This window comes from Cervus canadensis, chromosome 1 (assembly GCF_019320065.1).
Source record: "Cervus canadensis isolate Bull #8, Minnesota chromosome 1, ASM1932006v1, whole genome shotgun sequence".
Lineage (NCBI taxonomy): Eukaryota > Metazoa > Chordata > Mammalia > Artiodactyla > Cervidae > Cervus > Cervus canadensis.
Genome location: NC_057386.1, coordinates 35,711,332 through 35,732,469, shown reverse-complemented (window position 1 = coordinate 35,732,469; position 21,138 = coordinate 35,711,332). Strand labels below are relative to the sequence as shown.

Below are 21,138 nucleotides of genomic sequence, written 5' to 3'. Positions count from 1 at the left end.
ATCACTTAACAAAGCTGATATTGGTGATTATGCCCCAAACAATATAATCACAAGTAGTCACAGGAAACCTGGTATTTACCCAATAGTTGTAGGTTCTAGGGAGGTTTAAATGAGACTAAAATATGACCCTTCAAAGATCTAAAAACCAATGTGGGTTTTGGAAAAGCTAGTTTCTGCGAGATGAGAATGGCTTTCAGAATGTGAATTTTTCCAATATATGTTATTCTCCTCCCACATTCGTTAGGACCCCACACTGGACTCAGAAGGTGCCTCTGCAAAAACCCACTGGCCAGTAAAACCGAATGGTTTTCATGGCCACTCCCTGATCCCTGCACTACAATCCCCTTAGGCCATCCTGGAGGGCAGCTGATGCAGCGTCAGGCAACAGCACAAAGGTCTGTGCTACAGCAACATGCAAAGACATCTTATCCAGTACTTCTGAGCCAGAACGGCCAGCCGAGGCTTTCCACAGCTCTAGTAAAGGTTAGAGAGATTGACAGTCGGCTCCCGGACTGAACAGGCTGGAAGCTCCCACTGTGGGTCCCGGCATACCCAAGCTCCTATTCTCAGAAGCTGCCAACCCTCCATTCCTGCCCAGCCACTCCAAAGCCACTGCCTACCTCTTCACGCCCTTAGGGCCGACCGCCCTGCCCCCGCCCCATAATCGCTAGTCAGTCCTGACCTCCTCGAACCGCTCGCCCGAGAAGCCGGCGCCACGAGCCTCCAGCAGCTCCCCGAACTGCTCCAGAGTGACGGACTCTTCGCCGCGGCCCAGGCGCTCTTCCAGCCAACGCAACAGCGCGCCGTGGTGCCTGGACACCAGAGACTCGCAGGGCGGCGTGGGCCGCAGAGCAGCCGCCGCCTCTCGCAGCCGGGCCGGCTCCAGCAGCGCCGCGGCGGGCGGCAGCGCCGGGGCCGCAGGACCCTGGCCGGGGGTCGTGCCCGAGTCCGCGGCCCAGTCCTGGTGCGGGCCCCAGCCCTCGCCCCCGGCGGCTGCCGCCTCGTCTTCACTGCTGTGACTCGGAGCGTTCCCCATGAGGTCTCCGTCTCGGGCGCCCGGCTCTGCTGCCGCCGCCGCCGCCTCCCCGCCACGACCTGTCAACCTCCGACGGCACCCGGCGGGCGGGGACCGGGAAGGGACGACGGCGGCGGCTGCGGCTTCCGGCTTCCTCGCCGACAAGCGAGGACTGCTGTCGCAAAGGCGCCGTTAAGCGGACACCACCAGCTGTCGTGAGACAGCAAGCCGGGGACAGCCTGATTTCCAAGAGGGCGCTTTTGTCATTACGTCTACGTAACCTGCAGCCTCCTTTGCTATCATCTTTGTTGGGGGCGGACAACCGGCAGGCCAGAATATCCTCTCGCTAGTCACTTCCTTAGTATCTCTCAGCAATCGCTAGCTATGCTGGAAAAGTACGAGGAAGGTTGGAGCCAAGGAGTGAGCTTTTCGCCAAAGACTTTCCCTTCCAGTGCCCCATTGTCCCCTTAGTGACATGCGGACCCGGGAAAGCGCGCGTCGCGCCGGTGACGTCGCGGCCGGTTCTCCGCCATCTTAGTTGTGGACCGAGAGGTGGCAACTTCGGAGGAGCCAAGAGGGGTACGGCTGCGTAAATGCCGGGGCTCGGCGGGCGTGGGCTCTGGCTGGGCCTGGCCGTGGCTGTGGCGGCAGCGGCGGCGATGGCCGCACGGCTGATGGGCTGGTGGAGTCCCCGCGCCGACTTTCGCCTTTTCATACCCGAGGAGCTGGCCCGCTACCGCGGCCGCCCAGGGGACCCGGGCCTCTATTTGGCCTTGCTCGGCCGCGTCTACGATGTGTCCTCTGGCCGGAGGCACTACGAGCCCGGGGCCCACTATAGCGGCTTCGCAGGTATTAGCAGGGCGGTTCGCGCCTTTTCCTGCTACGACGCGGGCGGGTAGCCGCCTGCGCTTCATTCATGCACGTATTCATTTATTCGTGTGTTCATTTCCTTTTTTTCCTCCCCACATTTCGTCAGGCCAGCGTGGGGCCCGGGCTCCGCTGCATCATCCATCTGGTGTGTTTTGACTATGGGCAACTGTCACCGGCCTCTACTCTCCCTGTCTTTCCCCACTGCTCCTCCTGACTAGGTTGGAGAAACACATCACTTGCCTCTTGTCAGTTACTCTTTCCCGGCCTGCAGAAGCTCCCAGGACCTGCTTTGGGCCACACTGCGTGGCTCTCAGGGCACAGAGATGAGTCGCTGCCCTCAGGGTTCCCCAGCTGATTCCAATCATTTCTTCAATGTGTCCTAGTGAGAAGTGACTTCCTTTCCCCCATCCCAGGTTTCCCTAAAAATAGTACATTTGGTTTAATTTGGTTTACTTCTAGTACAAATGCTTATATCTGTCTTAAAGAAGTTTATCAGGGGACTTTCGTGGGACCCAGGTTAGATCCCTGGTCAGGAAACAAAGTTTGAATGCTACCTGCAGGGAAGGTTGACAATCCCACGTGCTGCAAGTAAGATCTGGTGCAGCCATATAAAGTTCATCAGGTTAGAGCACAGGGAAGGAGTCTGGCCATCTTTATACTTAGAACAAAGTTGGGCATATATTAGGCCACAAAGAACATTTGTCAAATGAGACTTATTCTAACCCTGTTTTACAGCCCGGGAGGATTGGAGGATGTAATTTGCCTAAAGCCCTCACAACTAAGTCCTGACTAGGACCATGCCTTTTAGAGATGTTGCTTTACCAGCCTAGAGGAATGACCACCTCCTAGATTAAAAGAGAAAAAGCAAAGGAGGAGCAAGCCTAAGGCCAGTGACTAAGCTGATATTAAATAAGCATTGTCCATTTGTCATTATCTCTGGGGAGTTAGGAAGTTGCCTCTGGCACTTAAATACAAGGCATGTCCCTGTCTCTAGGGAGAACTTGAAAAGTAGAAGCACTGACAGAGAAGGAATTACGTGCAGTTGATGATGCTGAGGTCCTCAAACAGTAAGAGAGGGAAAGGCCTTACCCAGGGCTGCCCAGTGAGTGAGAAGCAGAGATGCAACTGAAATCAAGTGTTTTATTCACCTGCCAGGTGAGGACACTTTTGGATGCACTCTCCTGCCATGCCCTGATGCAGCTGTCACGGCTGTATGCCCGTGTGAGCAAAAACCTCTCCCTTTCTGGGGTGATTTTTCTTTTGCAATGTGCTCTCCTGTAGAGTGAGTTCCTTTGTGTCCCATGTTATTCACCATCCATTTATTAACCACCACCATTAGCTCGCCTTGTCCCCAACCCCCTACACACTCTAGTAGGGAAGTAGATACGTTCCCTTATTCATTTGCTCAGTCAGTATGTTTATTAAGATACTCAGATTGTATAAACTCCACCCTTTTAGACAGTACAATTTAGTGGTTTTTAACTTGGAAAGTTGAGCTTTCCTGGTAGCTGAGCTGGTAAAGAATTGGCCTGCAATGCAGGAGACCCCAGTTCGAGTCCTGGGTCAGCAAGATCTCTGGAGAAGGGATAGGCTACCAACTCCAGTATTCTTGGGCTTCCCTAGTGGTTCAGACAGTAAAGAATCCATCTGCAGTGTGGGATACCTGGGTTCGATCCTTGGGTTGGGAAGATATCCTGGAGGAGGGCATGGCAACCCACTCCAGTATTCTTGCCTGGAGAATCCCATGAACAGAGGAGCCTGGTGGGCTGCAGTCCATGGGGTCACAAGAGAGTCGGACAGGACTGAGCAACTAAGCCCACACAACATGGGGAGCTGCGTAAATATCACCACTGTCTTATTCCAGGGCATTTTGTCACCTCCCCAAAGAAACCCCATTTTTGTTAGGAGTCATTCTCCATCCCCTCTGACTACTTGGCCCCTGGCAATGAGTATCTACTTGCTGTGTCAAAAGATTTGCCTCTTCTGGCATTTCATGTTCATGAGTCATACTTGTGACCTTTTGTGTCCGGCTTCATTCACTTGGCATAATGTTTTCAAGGTTCATTCATGATGTATTGGCGTCTATCAGTACTTTATCCCTTTTTATGGCCAAATAATATTCTGTTGTGTAGATTTTGTTGGTCTGTTCATTATTTCTTGGATATTTAGGTTTTTCCCACCTTTTGCTTATTATGAATAATGCTGTTATGAACATTATGTACCAGTTTTGTTGTGGACATGTGTTTTCAGTTCTCTTGTGTATATACCTAGGAGGGGGAATTGCTGAGTCATATGGTAACTCATGTTTAACTTAATTTATATTTTTTGGTTGCACTGGATCTTCATTGCCGCACGCAGGCTTTCTCTAGTTGTGGCAAGCAGGGACAACTCTTCATCGTGGTGCACGGGCTTCTCCTTGAGGAGGCTTCTCTTGTTGCAGGCCACAGGCTCTAGGGCACACGGGCTGCAGGAGTTGTAGCTCCTGGGCTCTAGAGAACAGCCTCAGCAGTTGTGGTACATGGGCTTGGTTGCTTTGCGGCATGTGGCATCTTTCCAGACCAGGGATCAGAGAATGATCAATTTCTTTAAAATATCAGTCTAAGTGTTATACAGAAAATAGATTAGTGGAGGACAGAAATAAACACAGGGAGACCTTCTGGGCTTTACCCTAATCGCTTAGATGAGAGATGCCGGCAGCCTGGGCTTGCTTAGTGGTAGATGGAGCCAGGTAGTCTGATACAAGAACTATTTAGGAAGAAATTATAGGACTTAGGAACTAACTGGATGCGAGGGATGAAGGAGGTGTCAAGGACTGCACTTCTGGATTGAGCAACTAGTTATGAACTGAGATAGGGAGTATTAGATTGGAGGCAGGTTTCCAGGGACTGGGGATGCCGTGTGGACATTTTGAACTTGTGATGTCTGAAAGTCCTCTAAGGAATGTTGAGCAGACAACTGGATATACAGGTTTGGAGCTCAAGATACAAATTTGACACCTTTGGTATCGAGGTGCTACTTGAAACCACGAAAGTGGATGAGATCATCAAGCGGAGGGTGTAGATGGAGCAGAAGAGATGAACAAGAATCGATCCCCGAGACTGGTAGAAAACGAGCTAGAGGGGTAGGAGGAAAACCAGGACTGTAGTGTCACGGAAGCCAAGGGACTCCGCCGTGTGAAATCTTGCTGAAAGTCAATGAAAGAATGGGGTACGTGCCAGAATGTGTCTCCAGGATCCAGGAGCATCTGTCACTGAGGAGGAGGGATTGGCTTTGCTTGGGGTTGGGGAGTAAGGGTTTTGGGGAGGTATTTCTCAGAAAATAGATTCTTGAGTTGGTATAGTGTTGGTGATTTACAAGTTAATCTACTGGAAACATCTCTCCTGCAGGCCGAGATGCATCCAGAGCGTTTGTGACCGGGGACTACTCTGAAGCAGGCCTTGTAGATGATGTATCCGACCTGTCATTTTCTGAGATGCTGACACTCCAAAACTGGCTTTCATTCTATGAGAAGAATTACAAATTCATGGGTAGGTATTCCGCAGGTCATTTCCACAGATTTAATTTAGTTGTCTTGAATGTGTCGCACTGCACTGCATGTGAGATCTTAGTTCCCTGACCAAGGATCGTACCCATGCCCCCTGCGTTGGGTGCTCAGAGTCTTAGCCACCAGACCACCAGGGAAGTCCCCGGATAAACCTTCTAGAAGTGCTTTCTGCTGCTTTTCTTGCCATATGACAGGGGCTGCTAGTGAAGGCCGCTTGTACTTTAGGACTTGGGAGATAAAAGTCCCTGCATCTAAGAACTGATACCTTCTTGGCTCTGGCCTCCTGAAGCTGCTCTTGCTGCCATTGCTTAGACCTTACAAATTATGACAGATTTTAAACTAAAACCAGTCCACTCAATGTGTCCACTGAAGGACTGAGCCAGAAAAGAATGATGGATGGGGGAGAGCATGAGCTTGGGGTAAGACCTACTTACTAGCTTCAGAGACTCCCAAGCTACTACATCTCCCGGTCCATCTCCCAGGACCATGGGGCACTGATATCTCTCTCATAGGGGTGTATGAGGATCACAAAACATTGGTAAAGTGCCAGCAAAGCTCCTGATACTGAGTGAACGCTCGATGGATGACTTATTTATGTTACATAAGACAAAATAATTCAATGTGGGGAAGAACTTAGCCACAAAAATGTTATGCAATTAGCGATACATTCGTCAAGCGTGTATTGAACACCTGCTCACCTCAAGCGCTGTGAAACACTGAAAAACGAGTGACAGGTGGTTCTACTCTCGGGGACTGATGTCTGGAAGGGGGAAAGATTTTATGTTTTCTGTCCTGGAGGTCTCTACACCCAGAACAGGGAGGCATCTATCCAGAGTGGTATAAGACATTGAGATGTCGGGGCAGAAGGTGCCACAAGTCCTTCCAGCCAGCTCCTGATAAACCAGCAGCCAGCCGGCCGCCATAGAGCCCCAGGGGCAGAGCTCTCCTGGGGACTCAAGCTCTCCTGGGGTTTCCGCAGGAGAGGCCTCTGTCCTGCCCCTGCCCACCACCGCGCTGACGTCAGCTTTCCTGCCGCCACAGGAAGGGTGATAGGAAGGTTCTACGGAGAGGATGGGCTCCCCACCCCAGAACTGACCCAGGCAGAAGCCATGATGACCAAAGGCTTGGAAGCGAACAGACAGGAGCTGATAGAGAAGCAGAGGTTCCCACCGTGCAACGCTGAGTGGAGCTTCATCAGGGGTAGCCGGTTCTGGTGTTCCCAGCAGAGGTAAATGGGCTTCCCATCTGTTCCTCCCGCCTCTCCCCCAGATCCAGCTTCTAGGTCATCTGGTCTGAGTTGTTCCCTGAGGCCATAAGTTGAGAGTTAACCCAGGAGAATTTTGTCAAGACCCATGTGCCCTGGGATAGTGATTCTTAAGCCAGACAGGGCTTCTGAGATACTCCCAGGCCAGTGAGGGAGGGGGAGCCTTTCACTGGGGTTGTCAACCAAGCAGGGAAGTGGGGCTGTCTCCTGGGAAGGCAGACATCTGGGGCCAGGGGAATCGCAGAGAAAGGAGGACTCTGCCCTCAGAAGGGGAAGTTGGAGGAAGCCGGGGTGGGTGCGGGGGGAGAGCATGAAAGTTCAGGTGAACACTGCAGACCATCACCTTGGGAAAACACCAAGATGGGAAGTGGAATGGCTTTCACTTCTCACAAGGCCTGGCTCACTGCCTCCTCCCTCCCCTCTCCAGAGACACTCAGGAGTTAGTGCTTATAAGAAGCCCTCTTTCCTTCTTTCCTTAGTGGAGGTGTGAGCAGAGACTGGATCGGCGTTCCCAGGAAGCTGTTTAAGCCAGGTGTCAAGCCCCACTGTGTGTGTGTGAGAACAACTGGCCCCCCGAGTGACCAGTTGCCGGAAAACCCTATGCACAGAAATCGTGGGGACCTGGACCACCCCAACTTGGGGGAGTACCCAGGCTGCCCACCACTCGCCATCACATGCTCTGTCCCCCTCTAAGCTGTAGCCTGTGTGTCCGTAACCCCCAGGGAACCCTGCCTAGAGCCCTAACAAGCCAGAGGATGGCTCCTACGTGAACGAGCGAGCCTGGGAAGACTGGGCTACACTCTGCAGACGGGACTCCTGCCCCTCCGTGCGGGCTCACCGTCTGGTGACTGAGGCCAGCGCGTGGCACCCTGCCTGGTACTGGTCAGTCTGTTGTTGCCGCTGTCCCTTGGGTCTCCTTCTCCTCTGGAGTTGGCAGACATTGATGGGCACAAATATGACCAACTCGAAACTCACTGGACCGACACACAAAAGGACTCTGCGCTCCAACAGCTTCTTTCCCAGGGCCTCCTGGGCTGCCAGATCAGCCGCTGGCCTGGCCCTGCTTGTAACGCCCACCCCGGTCAGGATCAGGGGCTCTGGCACTCCTTCACCATCCAGAAACAAGCAGACACATCCAGAAAGTCCAGATGAATGAACAGTGCTAACACAGCCCTGTTCCCGTTCCCCATGTGCTATTGTGAGCCCTTTTACGACCATTCTTATATGTAAGACCTGTGCCCGAAGGCAAACATGAATTGACAACCAAAAGCCACACTGAGTTAATCTGAGCTGGGCCCATATAGAGGTGAAACAAGACAGGCTGATTCTGGAAATGGAAAAGTGTTTGCTTGTGTAGATGCAGTAAATCCAGATGTCTCTGAACAGAGCAACAATTTATGTAGTCCTTTGTGTTTTTAATTAAAAAAAAATTTGGCTGCGCTGGGTCTTTGTTGCAGCGTGTGGGCACTGTAGTTGTGGTGCACGGGCTCAGTTCTCTGTGGCATGTGGGATCTTAGTTCTCTGTCCAGGGATCAAATTCGTGTTCCCTGCATTGAGAGGTGGATTCTTAACTGCTGGACCACCAGGGAAGCTGCAAAGCAACTATCTAAAGCAAGGATATAATTCCTTTCTTGAACACTTCAAATCAGGGACGTGCATCTGTATGTACACACGTGCTCAGTCGTGACTGACTCTGTGCCTCATGGCTGTAGCCCATCAAACTCCCTTATCCATGGAATTTTCCAGGCAAGAATACTGGAGCGGGTTGCCATTTGGGATGGTGTGCTTTCAAAGGGAGAAGTCCGCGTTTTGAGCCAGAGGCAGTTTCACAGCCCTAACACAGACCCTGGGCAGCACAACATCCAAGCCTGGGAAAGGTTGCAAAAGCCGGTACCAACAGCCTGGACGGTGGGCAGTGTGTCCAGGGCCATCTGTGATCGCCCACACTGGGCCCAGTTCACGTATTACCTCTTGGATTCAAGTTAGGCAGTTGGGGGCAAGGAGTGTTCCTACATTACAGATGAGGAAATGAACCTGGCATGAATCCAGGTTCAGAGTCTCCCCGTCTGCACCTTCACCTCAACACCTCCCAATCCCCTCAGCTGTTGACCCAAACATTCTCTATGCTTCTTCCTTTCTCTGTCTCCTCTCCTTTATCATTCATCTCACTTAATAGCTTTCCAGGCCCCCTGACTGGAAAACAGGGGCCGCCTCCCCTTAACCAGAGTGGCTTGCTGCCCTATGGCCGCAGCTGCTCCTGACCCCTGGACCCTGCTCCAGGCACCCTTTGCCGCCCAGGATCTTCCTCACCTGCCTTTTAGGACCTCTCACCTCTTCCTGCCTCCCTCCCTTAAGTCTGCATTCAACAGCCCACTTCCCTCCCCTCATGCCAGATTCCTCTCAAATACCTTATCTACCTACCTCCTGCCCCAGCAAAGATTTTGTATTTTAGGAGTAAAATTGCTTTATGATGTTAGTTTCTGCTGACGACAGTGAACCAGCCATATGCATACACATATCCCCTTCCTTTCGAGGGCCACCCTTCCCACCGCCCATCCCAACGAAGCTTTTGAAAACGCTGCGCATGCTCGCTGTCTCTGCTGCTCAGCCCCCATTTGCTGTGTAACACAGTCGCCAGGCTTCTGCCCTCTGCTCAGCAGCCGGCTCAACTCTGCTGGCAAAGCCATTCCACATTCAGTGATTACCTACCTGGACCTGTCACATTTGAGGGCCTTCATGCAAGCGCCCCTTGGCTTTTTCCTCATTTCCCTTATCTCCCTCCAGCGTTCCTTCTCAGCCTCCTGTCCTCCACACAACCCTTTCCTCTGGCTTCTTTCCTTCAGCTGTCGTCTAGTTCGGGCAGCCTTCCTGATCATTTCTGCAGGCACCGTGGACTCCACAGTGCTGGCATCCAATCTTCATCTTCTTCCTCGAGATTCTTCTGGTTTCCCTGGCTGGTTCCACCATCACCATCTTAAAGCAGCCCCGTCACACCACGGACTCCACCCAACCAGCCTCCAGGTCCTGGCGATCCCACCCCCTTACCTGCTCCCAGCACTCCTCTGGCTGAGGCCTTCCTTTCTCACCTGCTCTAACTGTACTCCCTCCAGCTGCAACCCCGCAGCCCCCTGCCAAGTCATCTCCTGCTGATCAGGGCATTATTCTCCAATTAAACCTCTTCCATGGCTCGTGCATCTGTAGAGATTAGGTGCTAGCTCTTCAGCAGCACAGGAGGCCCTTCTGTGGTCCGTTCTCTCAGCCTCCATTCTCTCTCCCACCCCCTCCCACGTGCTCGGAGCCCTCCAGCCTTCACCTTGCTGCTTTCTGCGTGCAGCACCTTCACCCAGGCCGTCCCTTCTACCTGGAATGACACCTCTTGTGCTGTTTGTCCAGCTCTGTTCCATGGTAACTCAGTCAACTGGAAGGCCTCGCCAACTGTCAACCCACCAGTGGATTTAGACGTGCTTTCCTCTAACAAAATAACTGTGTTCACTTCTAAAGTAACAACCATCACAGTGCCCTGTAACTATGAACTTCCTGCCAACCTCTCGCGTTGGACTGCAGACTGTCTTTAAAAGAGACGGGGACTGAACATTACTTGGCTGTGTAGCCCCACGGCTACTGTACCTGGCACATGGGAAGTGTGCTATTTGCTCTGTTTGGCAGATGAGGCAAGCACGGCCTGAAGAACTTGATAAAGGCACAAAGCAACGAAGCTGAGCCTAGAACTCAAGGTTCTTGTCCTGATTCAGTGCCATGGTCCTGTATCCAGTTTGGTGTGTGTCTGCCCTCCTGGAACAGGACAAACAATAGGAGGCGGACTTGTTCCAGGTCCCACACACCCTTGAGCACAGTGTCTGAGGCATCCTGGTAACTCAGCCCCAGGCTGACAGAGGACTAGTGTCATTGCCACTGCTCTCCTGAGTCATTCAGTATTTACCAAGCACCTGTGTCCCCTGGGGTTGGGGCTGGGAGGAGAGTGAGGCTCCGGCCCTCAGGGAGCTCACAGTGTGGAGGAGTGAAACCCTGGCTAGAGCAGCCAGAGGTCACTCCTGGGGGAGGAACGCGGGGACAGCATGGGGGCCAGGTCCAGAGATGTTTAGATCTTTCCAAAGACAAACTGAGAAAGAAAAGGAACAAAACAAGGCATACGAGAGTCATCCCAGCCACGTATGGACTAATCCGATTTCCACCCTCAAAAGCACTTCTACTACCCGGGCCCCCAGACTCCTTCAAACGGACAGCAGACACGACTCCACCGGCCTGCACCAGGGAGGACCTCACTGTGCAAGCCGCAATTCGTGCTTGCCCAGGAGGGAGGACGCATCACTTACTACGGATCACCTTCCTCAGGGCAACCCTGTGAGCCAGAAGAACCATGGTCACTTCTATTTTATAAACACGAAAACTGAGGCACAGAAATCATGCCACTTGCCTGTTTTGTACTCACTTAGTATTTACTGACCTAATATGACCAATGTTCTCCTCAAGGATGGCTGTTAGGATTACTTGGGACTATTTCACAAAAGCCCCTAACAGTGCCTATTAATTATGAGAAGCCACCAGAAAAGGAGATTTATCAATCGCTACATTTAGCCTGAACAAGGGGTGAGCAAAATGGAGGATGGGTAAAGGAAAGGAAAACACTAGTTCAAGAAAGCGTTGAGGGCCAGGTGAGCTACTGGATTTGTGCGACTGTATGGGGGGGGCGGGCGGGGAATGGGTCACAAGACTAACTTGCAAACCCCTAACCTTGCCTTGGTGTTCTCTGAAACCCACAGTCATGGTCCTCCCTTCAGACCACAGCCAGCAGAAGCCTCACCGTGGATCTTCTCGAGTCGCTCCTAAATAACTGAGTCAGGGAATTTCCAGGGTCTGCGGGAGCGCTGCAGTGGGGTCAGGGGGCTGAGCTGGAGCAGCTGTGGTCACGGGTGTCACCGTGAGCTGAAGTCTGGGCCAAGAGCACGGTACATCCAGGCAGCCGGTGGTTATGCCCACAACAGCTATTTTTTCACTGCTGTCAACAATGTGTTTCTGAAAAAGGTGTTGGAAATTCTAACTTTCCTGGAGGGTAGTTGTTAAAGAAATGTATTCACATGTCAGGAGTTTAAAGACATTTTGTGTGTTTGTTTTTAATTCTTATTGGTACTTTTTGCATTAAAAGGAACTACAAATGTTATTAAGGTTTCCACTTTAAATGCACAATTTTACCTCATTTTATTTATAAGGACTTGTTACAGAAAATGCAAATATCAATATTTGAAAAATACATTCTATTACACCAACTCCAAAGAAACAATGCTAATAAGCGCCATGGTCCTACTGATGCCCTCTGACCACCACTGACCCCACACCACGCCCCACTCTGACCACCACCTGGAATGGCTTGGAAGCCAAAGTGATCAACCTGAACATGTGCCTGCGGTTTCTGCCCAGGCCTCCCCCGTGGTAGAGCACACACGGATGTATGTCATGGTAACAGCCAACTCCACACATCTGCCCAAAAAACGATGTCAAGTCATTGAGTTGAGCAGGCTACCAACTCAAGACTCCCTAGCTACAGAACACCAACATTGTCTGTTTTAACAGGTTAGTATATTGTTTATGCCACACAAAAAAGTAACTGTATAGGGAATGATCTTTCAAAGAAAGTCTTTAAGGCATCTATGATAACTTCTGGAAATTTAATAAGTGTTTTAGTCAAATAAGTCAGCTCTTCACTGAATTACTTCCACAAAATGAGAATGTGGCTTCCAAACCCCTTTAGGAAATTGTTTGCCCTCGGCTTCCTCCTCTCCCTGGCTGGGGGTGGGGAGCTTTGGTGCCTCAGATTAGAAGGGGCTGGTCCTGAGGGGAGCAAGCCCAGGTCCCAGAAGAAAGCTTGTCTCATGAGCTTCCTCATAGTCTCAACCTGCGAGTTCCAGGCGGGGCTGTCATGGAAGCATCCCGCTTACTTGCTCATGCTACTTACTGTCACCTGGAGAGTGAGTTTGCCTTTCAGATCTAATCATTACATAGCTCAGTAGGGTTTTCTCCTCCAGATTAAAAATAAAACAAAACCTAGATGGAGATCAAGGCTCTCCCATGTCCCAAGGCTTTTCGTCCACACCATGATTATGGATAAGATGAGCAAAATACCATTTAATACGACAGGTGGGAGGTGTGAGCCAGGAGTGGCAGTAAACCCACAGCAAGTTGAGCTCCACGCAGGGAGCCCATTCGGGGGGAGGAGTGAGGATGCTGAAAAGGGTGGTCATGAACAGCTCAGGGCTCTGAGGTAGAGGACTAGCGGTCACGTGGACCCCCACTCCTGGAGAGAGGCAGGTGAACTGGGCGATCTCGTCTGGCCTCAACTGAATTGGTAACGGGCTGACAACGCACCAGCAACAAACTCCAGACAGAACACACATTCTAACATGTCATTCAGTGAGACACCACTAAAAAGAGAACTGGAAATTAAGAAGTCCTAAATGCAGGCACTTAAGTTTGTGGGAAGTTTCCTGTATTCGACGATAATAGTAAGTTAGTTTTAGCCACTCTGTTTATAACGTAGCACACAGTTTGAACCTTCATCTTTAAGAAAAAAAAAAGACAAGAATACACTTTCTCACAGATCTGATGAGCAAGTGGCGGTTAAAAAGCTAACTTAGCATTAACAATGTTGACTGATGCAGCAAATTATATTTCAATCAGGTCTAGTCTTTCTGCTCTACTCACTCACAATTGGCAACTTTCTGAATGAATAAAACTGAGTTTTAAGCTACGGATTAGATTAAACTGTGACAAGAACAGCCAGGCAGTTCTAGAGTCAAGTTCGATGGCTTGGAGAACACAAAGAGGACCAACAGCATGTCAAGTCCCACCAGAGCAGCCACCGCAAGAGGAACTCAGAGTGTGGCCTCCCACCCATCGGCATGTGTCAGGGAGAGCCTAAGACTGTGGAAAGCAGCTTCTTCTTGATCTACAAGAATGCACTCTGAAGACACCGCAGAGCTCACAAAACATCCCCTCCAACTCGTGGAGGCTAAGTACCATCACTATCCCTGGACTCTGTGAAGGTAAACAAGCCTGACAATTTCAAACATGATTTTAAGAATTTTTTTTTAGAGTGCAATTAGAGGCAAGATTGTTACTGAGATTGGTATATTATGACAGGGGCAGGACAACCAGCCTCATCCCTCATTTAATTCCCATCCTCCTCTCTGCACCACGGACAGTGAAAGAACAGGTATAAAAGTACTGACCACCTCGATTCATACCTGAAGCATAATTACCTTACTTTCCAATGATAGAATCAAACCACCTGACTAAGGCCTACTTACTCGGGCCCTGTTCAAGCAACAGAAAATGGAAACTGAACACATGCTCCACATGGTCAAGTGTTTGCCAAGACCAGTTGTTTTTCTAGAAAAATTCCGTATGAAATAGGTCACAGACTTTGGGGGATAGGGAACTCTTGTAATTAATTTTTTTCTTTGAAACACTGTGCACAAGCTCATATTAACATAGAAAGCATATCTATCTTATAAATCACAGAAATATTAAAAAAAAGTAGCACTCTGGTTTATCAGCTCATTTTACACACATATTTAGGCAACAGGATGTATAAATTCTACAGCGACATGGAGGACATACTCACTATCCAAACAAAAAAATACAGACTGCTGCAAAAAAATATTTAGTCCCTTTTACACATTTATGCACACTTCATTAATGCAAACAAACAAAAAAATGTAGTGGTTACTAAATGTCTGACAAAAACAGTATGTATGATTGAGATTGTTAATCTGAGAACAGCTGTACAACACATATTGTTCATCTCAGAGTGTTTTGTTTTTTTTTTAAAGCAGTGGTATAAGTTTCTCTCTAAATGTGCATTTTTAAAAAACTGGCCAAACCTTCAAAAGAAAAAAGTTTAACACCTCAGGGTTAATATATATGTACTAGCAGCGACTAAGGCCTGACGGATTCCAGGGGCTTCATTCAGCACATGAGCCTTCCAAAACGGGGTCACACACGCTTGGCCAGGGCCTTTGGCTGGTGGCTCTCACAGGGCAGATCAAGAACCTACGCAGAGCTGGGACCCAGGAATGAGGGCGCTCACAGAGTAACTTGGAAGGTTTTAGCAAGAAACACTCATGTCAAGGAGATGGGACCTGCTGGTCTGAGGCTGCAGATTCCCTCTCTCCTCACTTGGCCCCGTGTGACTCTCTTGCTCCAAAGGACACTCCAAGGGAGTTTTCCATTTAAGACTTAGTGTGAGGTGAGGTCCAGTCAAAGCTGACTGGTAGAATCACTGATGCACAGATATGTGAGGGTATTTTTGAATATGGATTTTTAAATTGGAATCACCAGTAATGCAGCTATATAAAAAGTGCAGCACAATGAAAGTGCATTTTCTCCACCACTGCCTAGCGGCAGGTAACTGAAGACTCCACAGACAGGACACGGCAAGATGAGAGAACAAGACGGCTGCTAGGAGGTGTCAAGCTGCCAGAGTGCAGCTGGACACCCCAGCAGCATGAATACTGGTAAAGCTTTCAGTTGTTAAGGCCACAATTTTTCAGCTCTCATCTTTGAACCCTGTTTAGAAAGATTTCACCTTTTTTAAAGGGGTAGTTCACTAAAAATACAGCTTAGCTTTTCCAAAAAACAAAAAAAAGAGTGAGAGACTTCAGGCCAAGAGGATCCTATTTACCTTTATGAAAACACTGTGCAGAGAAGTCCACAGCCACTCACCCTAGAGGAAACCAGCTCTCGCTGTGCAGCCAGACACTGACTTCCTACGATCAGGCTCGGCCTGGGACATCCACCCAGGCAGGAGACGTCATGAATGCTCTGAGATGGACACTAAGCTACTGGGAGAGAAAATGGGTTTCAAGTGTCCTTATACATCGCTAGCAGAATGGGGTCTAATTCCTATCACATTTACCACTTAGGCGTATAGGCCTGGCCCGACTAGTGAGACGTCCAGCGAGCTCGACTGTGGTCTGACACGCTGACAGTCATACAATCATCTGAAATGGGCTCCGTCACCTGGTCCGTAAGTGTTCCAGTCTCCTGCCGCGGGAAGACGACGGCCAGAGCCTGCTCTGGGTGGGGCCAGGCTGGTGAGCAGAGCAGCTGCTGGGGAGGCGACTGAGGATGTGGTCTGGAACTTCCTGGGGGTTCACTAAGAGACCCCCCCCAAAGTCAGGACATCAAAGCAAATGTTGCAAACTCGCACAGGCTTGTTCAGGTCAAACTTTATAATAGGAATCTCCTTGGTCGAGCATTTATGGCAAAGAAGACGTCCGCAGTGACGACTGTGGAGGCAAAGAAAAGAGGTGTGAGGGGGTTCTTGAGAGTAGATTGTGGCTGGGCACGTGAGCAGTCACAGCAGCCCCCGCAGCAGACACGCGAGCCCGTGCCTGGTACTCTGCAGTCAGCTCTGCCCCTTGCCGCTCACTCACACCGAGGCCTGTATAATTGACAGTCCATGATAACAAAATTCTAGCCAGTAATTAAGTTAAAGTGATCCGGAGAAAGCCTCTTGCTTTAAGGCTTAAGACAGGCTCAGCAAGAGCCAGAGAACTCTCACACTTGGGGAAGATGATGCAAGGCCTGACTGGCTGCCTAGGACGATGGACCCCAGCATTCCACAGGAAAGCCACCAGTCTGAGTGTCTGCTGGCCTCCCTACCTCTCTAGACATGGGCATGGTCCCATGGGCAGGTTTCTCCCAGGACAGTACCAGGCCCTGACAGGTTCATGGTTTATCATGGGGAAAGGCAGAAGCAATCAGCAGAAATGTCCTTATTCCTCTGGCGGGTGACTGGGGGTGGGTCTCACCAGTGATGTTTGCGTGTTGTGACTCCGAACTTGGCAGTGCACTCGTAGCAGTTGGAGCCATCGCACCATGGAGGCTCCTTGGACAGCATATCTGTAACACAGCACAAGAGCAGTTCCTGTCAGATACTGACTGTGTCTGGCTAGACCAGGGAGTAGGGGGAGAAGGGAACTGCACCAGGCAACAAAGGAACACATCAGAAAGGGACGTGAGGGACAAGAGAGCAACAGAGAGGCATGCCTCCTTTCACTGCGATTTGCAGATACCGTAATCTTTTTACAAGTCGAAGGTTTGTAGTGACCCTGCATGGAGCACATCTATTGGTGCCATTTTCCCAACAGCATTTTCTTACTTCGTGGGTCTGTGTCACACTTTGGTAATTCTCACAATATTTCAAGTTTTTCATTATTACTTTTTTATGGTAATCTGTGATCAGTGATCTTTGATGTTACTATTTTAATTGTTTAGGCATTTTTTAGCAATAAAGTATATATAAATACATTGTTTTTTAGACAGTGCTGCTGCATATGCAACAGACTACAGTATTATGTAAATATAACTTTTATATGCACTGGGAAACCACGAAGATTCATGTTGACTTACTTCATTGCAACATTCAGTTTACTGTGGTGGCTGGAAACTGACTGAGGTCTGCCTATTCTAATTGGGTCACACAGGGGGGGAAAAGTCAGTGGGGCTGAACCAAAGGCCGTTCTGAAGGATGGAGAGATTCGGCATCGGCTGAAGGATAAAGGGTGTGCAGACACATAGCCAGGAGCGCTGGGAGGGAGACCTGCCTGGAGCCGATGGATTCCCGTTAGGATCAGGGGAAACGGGAATCTGACAGGGGCCCCAAAGCAGGACATGCTGTGAAGAGACTGCTAACAAGGACACTCCCCACCCCTGTTCAAAGGCGCTTTGTGGTATTCACAGACAAAATCCTAAACAAGGTGGTGCCTGGAAAACTACCAGCTCAGATTGTGCAGCAAGTCATCCTGAGATTTTAAGACCACCAGTACATCTGGGTAACAGACACTGCCAGGGTGCCTGCACTGATGGAGCTGAATGCAGGCCACTCACCTAAGAGTCTAAACAGCAGCTGCTTGGTAGCGACCTGGTAGTTGAAGATGTTGATCCCTTGGTTGTTGTTCACCCCCAGGCGGGCCCCCGAGCGGACGACGGCACGGCACAGGTTGGCATTCCCTTTCATGTACGCCAGGAGCAGCACTGGAAAACAAAACCACACGCAGGGCTACTGCCCACCCGGGCCCAGCCTGGCCCTGCCAAAGGGCCAGCAGAAGATGGCCAAGGGCAGGACACAGCCCTGGCAGGACATTCGTTAGCAAAGTCCCCTTGACACACAGAGGGCCCTGCGGCTATGGTGAGAGCTCTGCAGAGGATCTGCAACATCTTGCAGCCGAGGACCAGCCATGACGCAGGGGCTCCAGAGACACACTCTTGCCCATTCAGAGCTTTGGCCACAAGAGAACCGAGGAGGGAGAAGATGCCGCAGGAAATATGCACCACTGTCTCAGCTGCCTTCCTCCTGAACAGAACACTCTTCACACAGTGCAACAAATTCTAAAGACTGGTGAGGTGTGCACACATGGAGAAAACCATAAACCAGTGTGGTCAGCCTGCTCCAGAAAGTTCCTCGACCCCATGGAGCCTCTCCCCTGTGCCGGCAGTGGACACTCAGGCTCTTGCCAGCCCACCCTCCTGGTCCTCCCTACGACTACAGCTACAAGCAGCTCCTTTTTGCTTATGTTTCACAGATACTTTATTTAAATTCTTTAATTCTGCAAATGATTCACAAAGATTAGCTTATTATTTCAAAGGAGGAAGCAGGCATAGAGAGGTTACAAAGTATACCCGGTCCCCTTGCTGGAATATGATGGAGCTGGGTATCTGAAACCAGGTCTGTGTAATTCAGAAGCCCGGGCATGAAGCACCTGCCTGCTTGCCGGCTCCTGGACCACGCTGCTTGCTGGAGCAGGTGCTGGGCCAACAGCTCACTCCCAGGGCTGACCTCCCTGAAGCTCAGGCTCACCCACTGCCGGCTTAAAAACATGTCCATGAATCAAGGCCAAGAATTCTTCCCAAGGTCAAGAAGCAACGACCAAACATCTGGTCCCATGCTGAGGTTTGGGCTACCTCTCGGTGACAGCACTGCTGTCAAAGGCCACAGAGGCTCTGTCTGGCATGAACAGGGATACAGCAGCAGCAAAGAGTTCAGACAGCCCTGGGCTGGGAAGAGAGAGACTTGGGTTTCAGCTTTGTTTCCTTACTTGAAAAATGGGAACACACTACATGTACTGCTTACCTTATATGGTTATTGTGAGTATTCAGGAAGAAAATGAATGCAAAAGTGCATCAAAAGCATTATGAAAGCTACACAAATTAACACAGTGATTGTGGGTGGTGAGAGTACCACCATGAGAGAGGCCTGTTTATCAACCCCCTCAATCAAGCATCAGCCCTTATCTGTAGAGAACATGCCTTCTCTGTGAATATGTACTATGGCCCATTTCCTCCTTCTGAAGCACCTGTAAGGCAACTGTACTTCCTCTCTCTCTCTCGGGATCTGAAAGCTTGGGAAGGGACCTAGGTGACTAGATACAAGGTAGATGAGGCCAATAGAAACGGTGGGCCGGCCTGTCTGGACACGGGTATGGCTTTGGAGCACTAGATACACTTTAGATGTGCTTATGCCTAAAGTCAGACACTGCCAACTTCCACCTCAGGGATCTGTGATGATACTCGCAGAGCCCAGCCAAAATGCATGGGGCTGAGTGTCCTTCAATAATGACACGTGTGCCTGGGCTCCTGATTTTCTAGGAAGCAAGAGACACCAGTAAGAAAGGACCGACAAGAGCCTCACTACGTACCTGTGTTTCCTTCTGCATCCGGTTTATCCAGAGGATACTCGGGCATGCACTCTAAGAAGAGATCAAAGATGGCTGCAGCATTCTCCTTGCCATACTGTCCCAAAATGTGCAGTGGCGACTGGCCTCTAAGAAGACAAACTGGAAAAGTTAGGTGTGTATCTGCCATAGCCATCATGCATAAAAGAAATGGGATTGTCTGAACTCTGTGATGCCAGATAAATCTAAAAGATATAATGGTCATAAAATTTTCCTAAAACATATTTTCAAAAAGAAAAGTTCAGGGTACCAAAGGCTGGTCAAGTGCCCTAGTGACCAGTTCTGCATTGTGCACCTGGGGCTCATATAAGATGCCCGTGACCCAGCTCGGAGGGGTGCACCAGGGGACGTGGAGTTCTGGCCTCTGCTCCGAATCACACACACTCACCGTAGATTAAAGGCTTCAGCATCCACGGTGCACTCTGTCAGAAGGACCCGGATGTTGTTGAGTCGGCCATGCATGACAGCAAGATGAAGAGCTGGGGAGGAAATCCTCTTATAGTGCGAGCCCAAACACACACACACAGCATCTCAACTCTGCTCAGCCTCACAAACCTCCCACTGAATGGGACTCAGTCAGAGCAGCCACCATCCACTCAGAAAGCCCTCCTTTCCAGTCTTCACTGCCTCCAAGAATAAATCTACATGCAACCTCCTAAGCTCTGCTTTGTGCCTCCGCAGTTATCCAAAGGTGAGATTTAATGGTTTCACAAGAAGCCATTTAGGTTTCTAGGGTCACCAGTCACATCAGGAGGCTGCCCAGGTCCCCATCAGGAGCAGGCTGCATGCCCAGCTCAGGGCATTTCCTGTCACAGCCCGGCTCCTGTAAGAGCCAATCTTCGGGTCGGGGAACAGACCCAATGGTGCGTGCTGTCCTGCCACCCCCGAAGGAAGGGATTGCTTGAGGCCCTTGGCACCACACACAGGGAATGCCTGGGAATTACCGTTATTTCCATTCTCATCCACAGCAGCAAAGTCCACTCCATTCTCCAAGAGGACTGAGCAGATGGTGGGCAGGTCCTGCTGGGCAGCGAGGTGGAGGGCGGTCTGGCGGTGCTTGGTTAATTCATTCACTTTGGCACCTGCAAGAAGCTGTTGAAGTTGATTACATGAGCAGCGCTCTACCACCACCAACCAAGGTCTGGCGTAAGGAGCCAAGCCTGCCAATCTCCTGGCCTCTAGGGTTTGCCCTCCTGGCTAAGCTGGAAGCCAACTCCTGGGGAGGCTCAGGCCCACAAAATCTGTCCCAAGGGAAAAGTGGTGATTACCAAAATGTACAAAAAGCCACTCCTCAGGACTCAGATATTCTACAACTACAGAATATAATAAAACTATACAGGACTGCAGTGATCTATACCATCCTCACCATCCTCACACACAGTGGACACAAGGATGTCCACTCCTTATGACAGTAAGACCAGATGGCAGAAAAGGTTTAGTTATGAAAGCTACAATATATACCAATAGTAAAATAGATAGCCACTAAAATGATAAAAATTTACGGTTTATCATGAAAGGTAAATTAGAAGATGGTAAGATAGTGTGATTCCATTTCAGGAGAGAGAGAGAGAGTGTATACACACACACACACACGCACACACTTTGAAGGTATTTAAAAGCATATATACCAAATTCAAGGCAGAGCTGGGAGTGAAAGGGAGATACTAACCACTTTCTATCCTTATGTGTTTTA

General features: G+C 50.0%; 3 protein-coding genes across 8 annotated transcripts in view; 1 reads left to right on the top strand and 2 right to left on the bottom strand.

Annotated features, from left to right (window-relative positions):
- ZZEF1 (zinc finger ZZ-type and EF-hand domain containing 1) overlaps positions 1 to 1,167 on the bottom strand; it is a 92,298-nt gene extending 91,131 nt beyond the window's left edge. For both annotated transcript variants that reach the window (XM_043477515.1, XM_043477525.1), the window contains exon 1: positions 683 to 1,167. In XM_043477515.1, the coding sequence (XP_043333450.1) occupies positions 683 to 1,036 (354 nt within the window). In that variant the 5' untranslated portion in view covers positions 1,037 to 1,167. The remainder of the gene's footprint in view (positions 1 to 682) is intronic.
- A 66-nt stretch (positions 1,168 to 1,233) lies between these two features.
- On the top strand, positions 1,234 to 11,799 carry LOC122447162 (neuferricin). Of its 4 annotated transcripts, none has more exons than XM_043477630.1 (4): positions 1,234 to 1,864; positions 5,272 to 5,412; positions 6,471 to 6,657; positions 11,475 to 11,799. In XM_043477630.1, the coding sequence occupies exons 1-4, from the start codon at positions 1,609 to 1,611 to the stop codon at positions 11,539 to 11,541; spliced, it is 651 nt and encodes a 216-aa protein (XP_043333565.1). In that variant the 5' UTR covers positions 1,234 to 1,608; the 3' UTR covers positions 11,542 to 11,799. The 4 variants fall into 4 exon arrangements, with proteins under 4 accessions (XP_043333565.1, XP_043333557.1, XP_043333586.1 ...); XM_043477622.1 differs by lacking the exon at positions 11,475 to 11,799 and adding an exon at positions 7,173 to 8,087 and having other exon boundaries at positions 1,242 to 1,864; XM_043477651.1 differs by lacking the exon at positions 11,475 to 11,799 and adding an exon at positions 7,173 to 8,087 and having other exon boundaries at positions 1,251 to 1,594.
- A 2,331-nt stretch (positions 11,800 to 14,130) lies between these two features.
- ANKFY1 (ankyrin repeat and FYVE domain containing 1) overlaps positions 14,131 to 21,138 on the bottom strand; it is a 68,222-nt gene continuing 61,214 nt past the window's right edge. For both annotated transcript variants that reach the window (XM_043477539.1, XM_043477543.1), the window contains 6 exons: positions 20,390 to 20,537; positions 19,834 to 19,924; positions 19,410 to 19,534; positions 17,602 to 17,748; positions 16,524 to 16,614; positions 14,131 to 15,998 (listed from right to left, as the gene is read on the bottom strand). In XM_043477539.1, coding sequence (XP_043333474.1) covers positions 15,866 to 15,998; positions 16,524 to 16,614; positions 17,602 to 17,748; positions 19,410 to 19,534; positions 19,834 to 19,924; positions 20,390 to 20,537 — 735 coding nt within the window. In that variant the 3' untranslated portion in view covers positions 14,131 to 15,865. The remainder of the gene's footprint in view (positions 15,999 to 16,523; positions 16,615 to 17,601; positions 17,749 to 19,409; positions 19,535 to 19,833; positions 19,925 to 20,389; positions 20,538 to 21,138) is intronic.

Coding starts and splice junctions, on each gene's coding strand:
- LOC122447162 (XM_043477622.1), top strand. CDS start 1,609: ATGCCGGGGCTCGGCGGGCGTGGGCTCTGGCTGGGCCTGGCCGTGGCT. Junction 5,413..6,470: donor GAAGAATTACAAATTCATGG/GTAGGTATTCCG, acceptor CTGCCGCCACAG/GAAGGGTGATAGGAAGGTTC. Junction 6,658..7,172: donor TTCTGGTGTTCCCAGCAGAG/GTAAATGGGCTT, acceptor TTCTTTCCTTAG/TGGAGGTGTGAGCAGAGACT.